The 14,918-nt window shown below is 41.7% G+C and overlaps 1 protein-coding gene across 3 annotated transcripts; it reads right to left on the bottom strand.

Annotated features, from left to right (window-relative positions):
* Window positions 1–6,008: 6,008 nt before the first annotated feature.
* AP5M1 (adaptor related protein complex 5 subunit mu 1) lies at window positions 6,009–14,912 on the bottom strand. Of its 3 annotated transcripts, XM_026056191.1 has the most exons (9): window positions 14,839–14,895; window positions 12,600–13,983; window positions 10,672–11,320; window positions 8,888–9,115; window positions 8,651–8,790; window positions 7,822–7,907; window positions 7,610–7,725; window positions 7,257–7,353; window positions 6,072–6,179 (listed from the first exon to the last, which is right to left on the bottom strand). In XM_026056191.1, exons 2-9 carry the CDS (start codon window positions 12,626–12,628, stop codon window positions 6,091–6,093), a joined length of 1,434 nt encoding a protein of 477 aa, XP_025911976.1. In that variant the 5' UTR covers window positions 12,629–13,983; window positions 14,839–14,895; the 3' UTR covers window positions 6,072–6,090. The 3 variants fall into 3 exon arrangements, with proteins under 3 accessions (XP_025911974.1, XP_025911976.1, XP_025911975.1); XM_026056189.1 differs by lacking the exon at window positions 12,600–13,983 and having other exon boundaries at window positions 6,009–6,179; window positions 14,839–14,912; XM_026056190.1 differs by lacking the exon at window positions 14,839–14,895 and having other exon boundaries at window positions 12,600–14,274.
* Window positions 14,913–14,918: the final 6 nt, after the last annotated feature.

Genomic DNA, 14,918 nt, shown 5'->3' with positions numbered 1-14,918 from the left:
AACAGGCTTCCCTCATTTTCGAGGATCAGCCCTCGTAAGAGCTTTACCCACCACGGGCTTGTTCAGTTTTTGTCGCGCGACTGTGCCAAYGTTTTTAAACTGATTGAATTATCTCTGTTTTATTGTTGTTGGTTTTCGCTGTGACTTTTTGCGGAGAATTCATTTGCAGTGGAAGAGAAAATAAGGGGTCTTCTGTGGCTGTCAGGCAGCGGCTTTTGAATCTGCACTGCAAGAACTGGGGAAAAACACACTTAAAAAAAYGTAGATTTCCAGAGAATGCCTTCTTGTCATCTCCCTCCCAAGCCTCCCTGGGGTTCATTTGCAAGCGCTTCCACCTCTCCTACCTTTTGGGCATATGGAAGAATGTCAAGCTACATGGTGGACGTCAGATTTCATAATCAGATTTTGGCAATAAATGGAATTTAGCTACTTTGGCATCTAGAATGCGCCTGACACCATTCATTCTTTCAGTGGGAGCGGTTCATATTCATTGCAAACTCAAAGCATCTTTCAACTTAAAAAAATTGCAAAGAATGGTTATCAAAGAAAATGAATAAAATCCATATTGAGATAATTTTTTAGAAAATGATTGAAGTTTTAACCCAAGAAAGGACTCTTAGAGTTTCTTATAGCTTAGAATAAGAACATGTCAATCACGATTAAGCTTCTGGAATTGGAATCCCTTTGAAATGCAGCTGTTTCTTCTTTAATTGTGGCAGCGGACTCAAAAGAAAAGAAAGGTCCAGCCTTAAAGATGAGTAAGGAATACAAAATAGCTCAGGATTAGTTGTGGAGTTCAAAGGTCGCTAATTACACTAAGGAGTTCCCAGACACAGGGAAAACATTAAACAGGTCACCTACCAAACGGGAAACAGACTTTGACTTCAAAAAAAAAAAAAAAAAAAAGAGATCCTGAAGAGATAGGTTTCTAGAGAAAATCGAAAGCATCGCAGTGAGAGCACCTGATCTCAAGGGGAAGAAAATGGGTTGGGTTTAGTTCGCTGCTGTTGCGTGTTGCTACAGATGGCATCGGGCTTTGAAAAAATTATCTAGAGCTCAGCCAGGTTTCTAGAAATCTCCAGGAAGGGAGGGGGGCAGGCATGGAAACATCTGATTTCCAGGTGCGGCGCTGGAGGGGAGCCCCTGAAACGCAGCCTCCACGAGGGCTCGTGTCTCCCTGTCAGCATGTGGCTCGTTTTGCCGAGGAAGAGCTGTCTGTACAGGTGGGCACAGCTTGGATGGAAAGCTTTTTGCCAGGCTGCTTGGACACACTATCGCAGGGGCAATGACTGCTTGCAGACTGGGAGATGGATCTTCATGGTCAAGGACTTGACTCCCCTGGGACCTTTGGTGCACGCTTAACTCCAAGCTCCTCTCTGGTTGCGTTGACTTGGGCTGCACCAATGTGGCTGCTGTCCCTCCTGGCGCCCCGCACATGTGTCAGTCCCTTCTGGGTCGGCACTCGAGCTCCGAGGATGCTGCTTTCTGCTGAAAGCCTCTTGGGGATATGCTGCTATTTGTCCTCGCTGCGGGAGGGATTGCAGTAAGCAATAAACCTTTGGTCCTCTGGATCTGGGGTGCAAGCGGAGAGAGCCAGGGCTTTTATCTCCAGTCTGTTCACAAGAGCATTTTTAGGAGAACAGAACCTTTATTCTCTCAAATCCTGCTCTCCTGCCCAAATCACCATTTTATTCCAGCAAAAACTGGTGGATGTAAGTGCACGTAAGACATCGGAGGGGATCCCTCTCTTCACTTTGGCACCTCAGGACAGAGCATATCCTTGGGACATGACACTTGGAGAGAGAGGTAGGCCATACCGAGGGGAACAAGGCGACTGAGGGGTGGGCAGGCATGGAAGGATGAAGGCGATTTAGGTGAGATTTAGGGGAAATCTTTTCCATGACAAGAACATGAAAATCAGCTAGGGATGAATGATGCAGAGGTTAGGGAACATCCCTTGGAAGGTTTAGGGAGAACTGGTCCCTTCAGAGTGAGGGGATGCACTCTCTAACCCTCTTCCAACCCTGCACCCCAAGGCAGTTGTCCTCTCTGAGCCCTACATACTGTATGTTTGTTCTCTCCTGGAATCCTTCATCCTAAAACATGTCTTCTAGTCCTTGACCTTGACCTCCTCATGGCTTGTCTCAGGAGCTCCCCAGTCTGGACCATTTTCTAGAAATGGGGACACTGTAGGTTCATGAGATTTGCCAAGTGCCCACACTGTTGCCAAGTACTCCTCCTCCTGTGTTTTTCCTCCTTAAACTTTCAGTGATTTTATTGGTCCTTCTGGCCACAGCAATGGCCTCAGCCTTGTACTAAGTCTTTCTGACACTTGTATCCTTCTCGGCCCCCTCTTCCTCTCACCCTGTAGAGATGGCATCTGTTCCCAGACACTGTGACTGTGACTGTTTGTGCTGGAACATCTACTTTTGTTTTTGCTGAGCTATTCAACTCATCCTGGATGAGGGTTTCAGTATCTTCATTAGTCACTGCTTCTCAGTGATTGCCCCAGCCACAAATTTCATCAATGCAAATTCTGTTTTCTTCCACAAACTTTTAAGTCACACAGTTGGGATCCAAAACACTTTGATGATTGTTCCCCATTGCTATTGCACTCTGAAATGTCAGCTAGTTTTTAATGTGTTTAATGGGTTACACATGGACTTTGCTTTGCTTTAATTTCTTAGACGTCTGTTACATCAAATCTATTATCTTTACCAACTGAACCTGCAATCTCATCCAAAAAATTTTGCTATAAATTCCCATTAATTGGCATTACTTATRTTACCCCAGAATTTTATGAAATGGAGTTCATTTTATTAATGAAGTGAGTTCTAGATTAACTCTATGCTTATTTATACCCACTATTTTATTTGGGACCACGTCAGGTCAATAAGCCAACACTTTTAAGTCTTTCTGTTTATTCTTGTCAAAGATTTGCATGTTCGTTTTCTTCTAGTTCTTTGAAATGCAATACTAAGTCTGAAGAACTCCTCAGCTAGCTCTTTTAAAACTCTTCGTGCAAAGCTATCTGCATGTATCTGCACGCAATCTATACCTGTGAGGAAATTATAAATACCAAGCACTTGAAGCAGCAAGTGCTCCTGTGGAAAAAACAGTGCTCTGTAACAAAAGAGAATTCTTAATTTTTTCCTTTAAAATTGAATATTTTTAAGCAATTGTACTATCTTCAGAAAAGGTGTTGATACTTTAAATAGCTAAAGGGACACCACAGATACAGTACTCAATCACCTGCCCACCAGAACTACTGTTAGATATCACCACTGCCACAGAGTCCTCAGACTCTGGTGAACTTATAGTCGCGTCTTCCTTATTTGTTTTTTAGTGATCTTTTCTCCCTCTTACAAACATGAAAAATGGCCAGAGCATGCAGAGAAATAGTGAAACTGCTGGAGGAACTACCAGGGAATGCATAAAGATCTACAGAAGGGTTTAGTCATTTGTAACTCCTTGAACATTGGCTTCCAGGAAGACCAAAACTGTAGTCTCCCTGATGTCTCTATTTGCTGCCTAGCTCTGGAGGCACCTGAAACCTCTACACACATCACTTATTTCTCTCCCATGTCCTGTGTTCTGCAGGGAATGACTAAAGGTACCTCAGTCATGACAGAGCTGAGTTGCTTGCTGTCTAGTTTGAATGAGATCAAGTTTTCCTCTGCTTATCTCCTTTGCATAGCATGGTAGTGGTTCAGGCAGCTCTCACAGACTAGGTGTTATGGAAAAAGCAGCCAGTGCCAGAGAGAAAATCAGTATGTTCCTTCCCTTTTACCTCACAGGGGATGGAGAATGCATGTTCAATTCCCTTCTTTTCCATGAGGATGCAAACCCACCTCCTCCATATCACAGGAGACACCCTCACCTGGACTTGCTAAGACTCAGGCTTACTAAGCATCCATGAGATTCAGCCTTTCCCCTTCCCAAAATAGAAGTGTAGTCACCAGGTCAGGAGAAAGGCTTAATCAGACTCTCTCTCTCTACCAGTGCTGGTGTCTCATGGTTGGTGCACATGCCTGTTGGATTAAGGCACGTGCCAATTTAACGTGTTTTGCTGTCTGACAAGTTCATGGGTCCTTTTCAAAGACCAGAGTATGTTGCATGTGCAAGATTGCCAGAGGCTTCAGCCGCACTTTGTTAGAGGGCAGACACAGCCTCTCTTCCCCTCTTCTCTTGCTATAGAGCTATCCCTGAGCAGGAGCAGAGCACTGCAGCAAAAGCAGGCTAGGCCTATAATCCAGAGGTTTATGGAGCAAAACCTCTTCTAATCAGAATGGGCAATGGCTTCCCCTAAGTTGTATAAAGCTGCTCATGGCTAGAAGAGAAGCATCACCCATCCTCTTCCTCCATCCAAACCCACATTGATAGCTGTGCCCAAAGTAACCTAAACCACCTGCATTCCTGAGTGCTGCAGCTGTCCTAATCTTGACAGAAGCTGGAAACATGGGCAAGAGAAAAACCAAAAAGGAACATGATTTGGGAAGGCCTCCGTGCTTTGAAGTACAAGGGGACTCTCCTGTTCTAATGCACTGAGAGTTTCCACAGTCCCATCATTGCACAGCATTTCCTTTAGACACCTATGAAGGAGAAAAGCCATCTCTCCGCCGGGCTGCTGTGCTGTAGACAGCTTCTGTATTTCGCATGGGAAGGCTGGAAGCAAACACTGCATACTGAAATTCTGCAGCGGGTGCCTAGCACACGGAGCATGATCTGAACCCTTTCAGCAGAGAGACCCCTTTCCCCAAGCATATTGTGGTGTCAAGGCATGCAGCTGACTGTAATGGGTGGGGGCTGGATTCAGGGCAAATTCATTAATTCACCTTTTGCCTGCTGATCACAATGGACACAGCATCTTCGTGAAATGGGTCATAGCATAGCTCTCCTTGGTAAGTTTGCATAGCAGTTTCAGCCGAACGGCATGTTTCACATGAATTAATCCACTCTTTAGAACATTTAACCAACCAATTAGATTACTATCTCAATCTAAGCATTTTTAAAATTATAGCTTAAAACTTTTCCCCTTACATAATCACTAATCTTATTTATCACACAGCGTACAGTTAAACAAGAGGTACGGCAGGAGCAGCTGGCATGCTCAGTTATTAGACGGCATTCTTCTTTTCTTTTGTGCTGCTCTCCAGGTTCCCTCAGTTTTTCACCAGCCTTTCAGAATTTGCTCATTTCCTGATAACTCTCTTAAAGTCCATTTCCTGTGTTCCTGCAGATACCAATTTTCTTCTCAAAATTAGAGGTTTCCTCTGTAAGCTGAGTCCTTTTCCTTTAAGCCTATTTTTTTCTAGGGAAAATGGCTCAGTGATGCTTCTTGGAACCTCCAGCAAACTTAGCTGTTTTTGTCTGCTCAGAGTTAGTCTTCTGCCTTTAAAAATCAGGTTCACACTTCTGGATACTCACTAATACCAGCTCTCAGAACAATGCAGTTTGCAGGCAGATATGAAAAGGAACTCATTACTTCTGCAGACAGGAGCAATAAGGATTCCTGCATTACCTCCACTTTTAATAGCACGGCTCATATCTTACTGCCTCTCTTAAAATTCTCATACATTATTGGCTCATATGTATCCTGTACTCATTTCTGCACAAAATCATCTTGTGAAAAGAAGGGAACTCTCTTGCTTTTTACTGTCCTGTTAATCTGGGGTTTAATAAGATTCTTGTAACTTCAGGACTGGAGTAAGACATTGAAAGCTTTCATGTCCTGGTGAACCCTTTGGTTTACAAAGCCAGTGAAGTAACTGCAAGTCCTCCTGGGAAGATGTGCTCAAGCATGCCAGTCGACAWCATCCGCATCACTGGGTACTTATTTTGTACCAGTTAATGTTAGAAGGAACATATAAATGGGCATGGCAAGTACTTTTCAGATTGCCTTCTCTAAGTTGCTATCCAGGACTAAAAACATAAGTTGGTTTTAAATTGTTAAGAAAAACAAATTCATTTGGTCTTTCTCACAACAAATTTTTTTAAAGACATACACATTAAAAATGCTGCAGCAAATTTATTTTTACTGTATCACTGACATTACTTTCATTAGCCACCTTTTTTGTTTAAATACAAAAATCATTCATTAGTAAATAAGGTTTTGTACACGATAGGTGCCGATGCTTTGGAATTCCAGATGTAGTAATCAGAGGAAATCAGTTCCCGGGCTAAAAAACAGGCAAGAAAAATAAGCATTATGAGGTGTCTTACAATCAGACATTCCTTCATCAAAGTTAAGAGACTACTAATCCATCCTTACTAGTTCACAGAAAAGGTATAATGGCCTCTTTAAACTGTAAGACTCTTACTATTATTTGAAAATCGTTTCTGATAATGAGACATTTAAAGTCTCAGCTTCAATTACCTTTACTAATGTATCAGTCATAAGCTTAAAATTCAAACAGAGGTCAAGTCAAAAGCAGGTGGATGGCTTGGATTTTATTCAATGAATATAAATTGTGTACTTGATATAAAATATACAGTATGAAAGTAATGCTTTTTGGTGTTACAATTGAGGACTTAATGTGACCTGTCACAAAATTAATAGTGTAGATCACAGTTTTCAAATGCATTTCCAGACTTCTGCTAACATGACTAGCAGAAGTTACAACAGATACAAAGCAACACACAAAAATGCTTTCATTAGACACTACTGCTCAGATTTAATGAGTGCTACTGTGTTCCCAATTAGTATATTTTTGGTGCAGACTTGGAACTAGTCATGTGTTAATTCAAGGATAAGCAGACTTGGTTTCCATTTTCTGCTCTACAGATGTAATGTAGGACCCCACAGTAACAGCCTTACCTTGCATGCAGGGCCCGAGTTCCGTAACTGCAGTTTGTATCTCAAACCTTACACCTCACATCCCCTAGGAAAGTGTTGTAACCAAGAGACCAGACTATACAGAGGTATTCTCTCTCCCCCCAGTTAAAGTTCTACCATTTTGCAAAACATAGTAAAATATCACAGGGCTAAGGATAGAGAGCCCAAGAGAGAACCTGACTTTATAACTGAGTGACAAGGGCTTTCATCTAAAAGGGGAGATGCCAGTCTCTACTCTACAGGTGCATTAAGCATCCCTGGAAAAAAGAATACAAAGCAGAGAGAAAAATTGTCTGGCATGTCCCAAGAAAACCAGGAAAAGAGTTGCCCAACTTTAGTTACTTAATTTTAGTCATTGACATCTAATTCATAACTTCAATACGAAGTTTCAGTTAAATAATCAACATGCTTGGTAACTCACATGCATTAATTTTTGGTTTTCCTGGTGAAAAGAGCTGAACAGAATGCTGGTCTACGTAACATCCAGTAAGTGTGAAGTCTGGGATCCTAAAATACAGCTGCAGAAAAAGAGGAAAAACATGATCAGATGCATGCTGTTACGCTTGCTGTACCTATGTTACATGCTTTTGGTGTGCAAGTGTATCCCCAAATGACAAGGATATCATATCCTGTAGGCAAGAAAATAGAAAACTCCATACTGAGAACAAAGAGGTTAATAATTATGTCTGGTCAAAATCAGTGTATCTTCATAGCCAATTTAAGACAATAAAAAAATGATTACTAAGACATCTTTTCACAGAGATTGCAACTTACTTTTACATAAGCAGTGTTCCCAGTGCAAATGATATCAGTTGGGTGCTCTTCACTTAGAGTGCCAAAAGTCACAGTTCCAGTAAGAGAAATTTCCAAAGACTTAGGGAACTTTTGTCCTAAAGCCAGAAACAGCATCTATTATACATCTGTGTTTACAATATGCAAAACTGATTGGGGGAGGAGGTAGGAGGGTGTAGGGGTACATAGCTTACCTATGACCCAAACCAGTAAGCTCTTCTCTCGTGAGAGATCCAGCTGGCCGTAACTAACTTTGTATTCTAAATGAGCGATTGGGCCCCTATAGTATGGGAGAGGAGTAATAAAGCCATTGGAATTCGTATTATTCAGTATTTGTTAACAGTTACTTTGTTAAAGAAAGTAACAAATACTGAAAGCCATTCTTTATGTGCATACAGACAAATCATACCAATCCAAACACACCACTAATTTATGGAAAGAAATTATAGAGCAGGAGGAAATCACTGTGGTTTCAACCTAGTAATCATAAGAGAGCTGTTGATATTCCACTGTCTTCAGTTCATTGAGAGTATTTTACGAACACTATGATCAGCACCAGCAACTTTGTATCATTTCATCTTTAAATTTTCATGATAATTATGTGGCAATATAGTCATGGCAGTTGTCAGAGAGGCTTAAAGGAAAACGATCATTTTAATTCTAAATAACTATATTTTTGATAAGCTGATCTGTAGCTAGGATTAGCAGTCTTAAGGAACAGGTAACCCTGGGTTGGAAGTGGTCTCAAGACTTAATCCACCTGGAGGATTGTGACTGCATTTAANAAAAAAAAAAAAAAAAAAAAAAAAAAAAAAAAAAAAAAAAAAAAGTATTCAGAATGTTATCAAATATTCTGAGCGGAAATTACAAGAATTCCAAGTGGGTTTCTTGACACCTTACTAGGTCAGTGTCCACTGCTATTGTTTTGATGTAGCAAAACCTGTTATACTGACTCCTGACAGGTTCATTTTAGGAAGATTACAGAGAAAAGTAAGAAACGTATTTATGATTTCCTATTCTTACCTGTTAAAAAAAGGTATACGAGCTTCACAGTACTCAAAAGTATTCTTTATACTTTCATGAAGTTTTAAATTAACTGTTAATTTTAACTGTGATCCCTCTTCATTCAGTTGGTAACGTCCCAAAATTGGCGGGACAGGCACCTGGAGAAGAACAGATATTTTTATTCCCTTGAGAAGCACAGACATTTTTATTCCTCTTTGAAAACCAGAAAACAATGAGGATCAAGGATGTTATTACCTGGGAAGTGTAGGAACATAAGTTGAATGAATCTGATGGAGGAATGAAAGGAAATTTGTAAGGTCCACTAAACGCAGAATCATCCAGCGCATCGACACTGCTGGCCATGAGCATGGCAGAGTCAAGGGAAGTCACACAATGATGGACCAGGATATCTTGGAGCGGAGAGCCATTAGTAGGGAGATTCAAACTTAGGGTTACATTTGGTGCAGCTCCCTCTATATCACACTTGAAAAAAATGAAGTCAAGAAGTTATTCTAAAATATTTCCCTCAAATCCGAATTACATGTTTAAAAATCAAATGCAAACATTATCACACTGGAGATTTCAACCGGTTTCAAACATTAGTACTAACGAACGCTTTCAAAACAAACTCCCCTTCCCTCTTCCATAGACTTTCACACAGCATGGCTACTGGCCCAGAGCCTTGGCTACATGGCTTTTAATTTACAAATATTCTTTATCAAGAAAACAGCATACAAGAAAGCCAAGAACTTACCGTTATAGCTAAATTATTGTAAATGTTATATAAACACACTCAGTGACAGCCTAATYAATTCAGTTACTTTTACAACATCTGCTTAATAGATTCAAACATGCTATTAATGGCCACGGCGGTCCCATGTCAGCTTTCTCTCAGCAACCACGTGCAGCGCATCCATTGCCTCGTCCCTTCACGTGCCAGCTCAGCAGCGCACGGTTACACCAGGGCTTTCTTTTTATGTAAGGCCATCCACTCTGCAAGATGACCTAGAAACATGTCCCTCGGAGAGCAGGAAGCTGTTCGCCAACATAATCCCTACCACCATGGCTGGTGGGAAATAACCCAGTCTTCAGAAGTGCCGTACTTAGGTTGGCTTCCTTGGGAGATGAGTATCCCACCACCTCTTGCTAATAATTAAATTACCATGATCCATTTTATTAGAAAGTCTTTCTCCTTTTAAAACAGCAGCAGTTACAAATGCAGTGTACCGTGATAAGGTAGTGTGCTTCCTAAGCACAATTTGAGACAAAGAAGAGTGTTAAACTTTGTGATAAAAGCTCTACACTAATTGTAGAAGATACAAATATTAACATATTTCGTATTATACTAACAGATTTCATAATTATTATTGATACCTTTAATCAACACTCCCTGATTTTTAGTCTTAAAAAATGAATACCTTTGTCATATACAAAAATATTCAAATAATTATAAAAATGGTTTTGTTCACCGGACTCTGTATCAACTGTTTTTACGTCAGTCATAAAAACTGCATTTGTGGATTCAAAATTTTGTTATACTAGAATGAAGCAGGGCAGAAGATAAACTTTTGTTTAGTAAGAAAATTAATAAAAAAAACCACTCATCTGAAGACACCTGTAGAAGACTTGCTCGTGAATTCAGTTTCTAATCACTATTAAACACATCATCTATTAGACTGCTGGAAGTAAACTTGGCATTATCATCACCATTTCTTAGTCTTTATATGCAAACACCGCATGAAATGATTTCTCCCTATTTCATTTAAAAAATGAAAAACTTGGGGAAATACACAGGATGTAGCTACCGCTGGAAATTTAAGTCCCACAAATAGTGAAAAATGCATGAAGTATGCAGGAAAGTAACAATAAAGATCAAAATAAAATTCCCTGCTAGTATGCAATAGTCTGTTACACTTTCCAATATTACAGTATTGGAAGTTCACAGATCACGTACTAAAGTAAAATGAGATGAATATTTACTTTCTCAGTGTGCCTGAAYGGCAGTAGTTTGGTCAGACTTGCACAAGAAAGGCTCTCACCTTGCAAGTTACAGTTCCATACACTTGCCACATGTCCACGACATCTCTTTTGTCATACTGCATACACTTGACTTTTTCTGCGATGCAAACATTAACGTGCGGTTTGCCTTTATACGTGTTGGTTCTCCAAGCTGGTTGCTTCGGATCGCGATTTGTAGAAAAATCCTGAATGTCATCGAATGAGCTGTTTAAGCTGCATAAGTTTGTTTGTAAGGGGGTGCCAAGAGGACAGGCCTGTAGAAGCAAATTTCGAAGCTGGCCTATTTTTGCACTCAACTCAGCTTCATTTTTCCGACTGGGAGAGACGAAGTCCAGAATGCCTGACAAAAGATCGAGTCCTTGCGAGATCCCACTGATGCTAAGGAGGGGCGGTCGCGGCTTCAAGGCCTGCTCGACCAGCGGAAGACACACATAGATCAGACCACTCTTCTGGAAAGCAAGCACGGGCCAGAGATCCCCTCCTTCAGTGCGCACCGCATATACTGACGCCTTATTGATGCGAGTACAGGTATCTCGATAYTCCACAAAATTCTGATCCGTGAGTCTAAGTTCAAAAAGCAAGGCTTTAAGAAAAGCGTTGTCGTCTGGCACAGTCACATGTGTTGATCCATTGAAGGTCTTTGCTCGTGTTTCGACAGTGGGGTAACGTCTGTGACATGGAAAAAAGAGTGTCTTAATGCTACTCACCTTTGCCYGCCCAGAACATCACRCAAACATAATTCCTAAAAGCAGAGYCACACAATCCCATTGCTGGTTGTCACAGAATGCAAGGAGCATTATAAAAATCTTTAGAATATTGATATAATCAAGGACGGGTTTCTCTTAGGATCAGAATGTAAAATCATTGTCAATAAAACTTTTGCACATGTAATYTGGATTCACGCTAGCTGGCAGATTTTTACTGGGCACTTTGAGCAAACACATTCACTCATTTTTTTAATGAAATGTACATTTGTCCGTCTGTCTACCTTTCCTGTTGCACAAAGATGTAGGATGCTTAAACAACCCTACTAAAACCAAGCATGATTCATGCCCGTGCAGCAGAACTTCAACAGCTAAGTATTTCTAAGAGGCCAGATCATACTGAAGACTAGTTTTCAGACATCTAAGAAAACAGATGTCCCATGTAATCAAATTCAATTACAAGAGTTTTTTGTATATATACAGTATTGTATTTCTGCTACTTCTAGTAAATACTGGTTTTATGAGACAGTATCACTCAAGTTACTTGAATGCAGGTTTTGCATTGCCATTCTGAGCCTGCACAACTGATCTGCAGTGGTTGYTTTAACTGATCTGACAAGATTACTAAAAAATCTTTATAAAATTATAAGTCCAAAAAGATTTCACTGCACATAAGTCCCATTTTTCCAGTAACAKCTGCATGTTTTTTGCGGGGGGTTAAATAGATTCTACAGCATATGTGCAACATGTGTAATTTAAAGCTGCTATGACTGGTTCATCATTTAATTTTTCARCTTATGAGTATTTGAGATGTAATCATAATCTTACAGAGACACAAGTTTTTGTGTATTTTAAAATGGCTATGTTGTATCAATGTGTACATTTCACTTTAAATTTTCTACAGATAATGTTTGAGAAAAATCACATTAGCTGTTTAATGCAACATCTGGGGATTTTTTCTCTGTATTATTAGTATTATTTTTTTCAAGAAAAGAGGGATGAATTTCTTCTCAAGCTAACCTAAATCTATCAAAAAGAACTGAAGAGTTGTCTTTTAATAAATAGCCAAGAAAAGAAAAATGATTATTTCTACTATTGCACTGCTTTTCATCTTTTTTGGAACTATGAACTCCCCTGAGTCTCTAAATTAAGCTGTGGATTTCCTTAGTAGTTATCCATGAATCCTCAAAATCCTTATCACAGGTTACACACCATGGAACTAATTAAATCACTTTTCTAATCACCTTGTAACAGATCTCTTCCCAGACCGCATGTTTGTTTGTGCTTAGGCCCACATTTATAAACACCAAACACGGGAGAAAAATCCACACATTTGTAAATGCCTTCGATTAGCTCCCTTTTTATACGATCTTTTTAAAGACATATCAATAGTCTGTTTCTTAAATTGCTATGGAACTTGTGATCACAGCAATGCAGTACATCTATGGCCTCTGTATGTAATGTTCCTCTTCTGCTCCTGAATACTCGCATGGTTCTTATCCTATCAGCTGAAAGTCCCCCTTACATCTCTTTTTCTTAACTGAGTAGCAGAGTTTCTTACTGGAGGCAGCTATGCTTCCCTCCTGCTTATTTTTAGTCACTGTGCTTTTTTGTTTGATTCTTRATCAGGCATCTCGAGTGTTTCAGCAAGGAAAAGGCAAACCTAAGCGGAGAGAAGCCAGAGCTACGAGATCCGTAAACAGGATGCAGAAGACAGCAAGATGCATCCCCGCAGTCTCCAGTCTATTTTGAGCAGCAAGGAAACAGAACGGTTTTGCAGCTCGAAAGTTTACGAGGACTTCCTGAGCAAGGCTGTTGATAAGAGGCTTCTTGTCAGCTTGGCGAGCATCTTATTTTCAGCCGATGTTTCTAAAACAAAGGGAGGGAAGATATTTCCGCCTGATGTTGTGCTAACAGCCCAATCTGCCTGCTCCGTTTGCTGAAGCTCCCCCACGCCGCTGCAATCTTCTCATACTGCTAGTGAACCTTCTCAGATTCAGCTGAGTCACTAGGTGGTTAGTTAGGCCTTCTGCTCTCCCTTGGCCATGCAGTATTCCCTTCTAGAAAGTGATGAAAACTTAAAAAGACGAAAGTTTCCTGGGATGAACGAGCTTTGGCGATTCAAGAGAGAGAACACACTCCTTGCCTGAATTAAGTTATGATCTGCTCAAAAAAGTGGAATGCTTTGATGTCCCAGATGTCTTCTCTAAGGTTAAAGATCAGGGCTCACGTATCTCCAGCTGAGTGCCTAAGTCCTGAAACCAACAGTTTCCACGTGATCCAGCATTCTTTATATTGTCCACGTCCTTTGTTGAATTTAAGGTCGGTTAGGAGGATAAACTTGGGGTTTCCACAGCTCTATTATTTCCTCTGGGAACTTGAAAGATCTAAATCTGGAAATCACGTGAAGTATCAAGTCTGGTCTGCCCTTTTCAAAGGAGCTGTATTTCTCGTCTCTGCCACTGCCTGTGTGACAGGTTACTTCAGATATCTGTCACTAGCCCCCCTCCTTCTCGTCTTGATCGCACTCTCAGCTTTTGGGGACAGGGGCTTTCCCTCCTTCTGTGTTTGGAGAGGGGAGGCCTCATCTCTACTCCTGCAGGTAATACAAGCGCTCTAACGCTAATCCTGGAAAAATAAGAGGAACATGCGATGTCAAGATCTGCCTGCATCTGAAGAAACACTACTTGCTCTTTTCTCCTCTTTCTCAGTTCTCTCTTCAGTTTTACTGAGCTTGGATTGGGACCGTAAGTCCTGTCCCCAGCTGCCAGGATTTTTCCCTTTCCCAGACTCCCATTTTCCCTCTCCTTCCTTGGAATACAGACCTCTGCAATCGCAGCGAATACAGAGAAACGGGCACAAAATTTGCCAGACCAACAAAACCAGCTCGCCCGGCCTAAAGCCTTTTCGCTCAGAACTCTTTGCGGAGTTTTAAATAAGCCCTCTTTTGGTCCATTGACTTAAAAAACCACCCTCTCTTCGCGTGCAAAAATTAAAATCCAACGGAAAGTTAAATTTCTGTCTGAAAATACTGTACTTTTAGCACAGTTGCGAACGATATTAAAGGGGAAGATCAGCAAAACGTGTGGGTTTCCGACAGCGCCTGCTTCCTTCTCGGGGCAGCGCCGTAACCACCGCTCGTGACCGGGCGGCGAGGCCACCACGGGAAGAGAGAAAACAAAGTCACCTCCCAAAAATGCAGAAGCTGCAAAAGAAAACAAAAGAAAACAAAACAAAAAAAAACCCAAAAAGCGGAGCGCCAAGGCGGCGTTAGCAGAACCTGCGAGTTTGGGGAGCCGGGTGCGGCGACGCGGAGCGCGCAGCCTCTCCCTTCCCTCCCTCCCCCCGCGGCCGTGTCGGCCTCGGGGCGGCCTTGAGGCGGCGGCGCACCCGCCATTTCGCCCCCCTCTCCTGTCCCCGCCGCGTCACGGCGCAGCGCAGCGCGGCGGCGAGCGGGGGAGCCCCGGGCCCCGCCGGCCTTACCGGGAGAAGAGCACGGCGCCGCCGGCCGCCGGGTCGTGCCTGACGAGCCACAGCGCCCGCAGCGCCATGGCGGAGCCGCC

This window comes from Apteryx rowi, unplaced genomic scaffold, assembly GCF_003343035.1.
Source record: "Apteryx rowi isolate R43461 unplaced genomic scaffold, aptRow1 scaffold_13, whole genome shotgun sequence".
In the NCBI taxonomy this organism is placed as follows: Eukaryota; Metazoa; Chordata; class Aves; order Apterygiformes; family Apterygidae; genus Apteryx; species Apteryx rowi.
The sequence above is the reverse complement of the archived record's forward strand: the minus strand, read 5'-3'. Positions and strand labels throughout refer to the sequence as shown.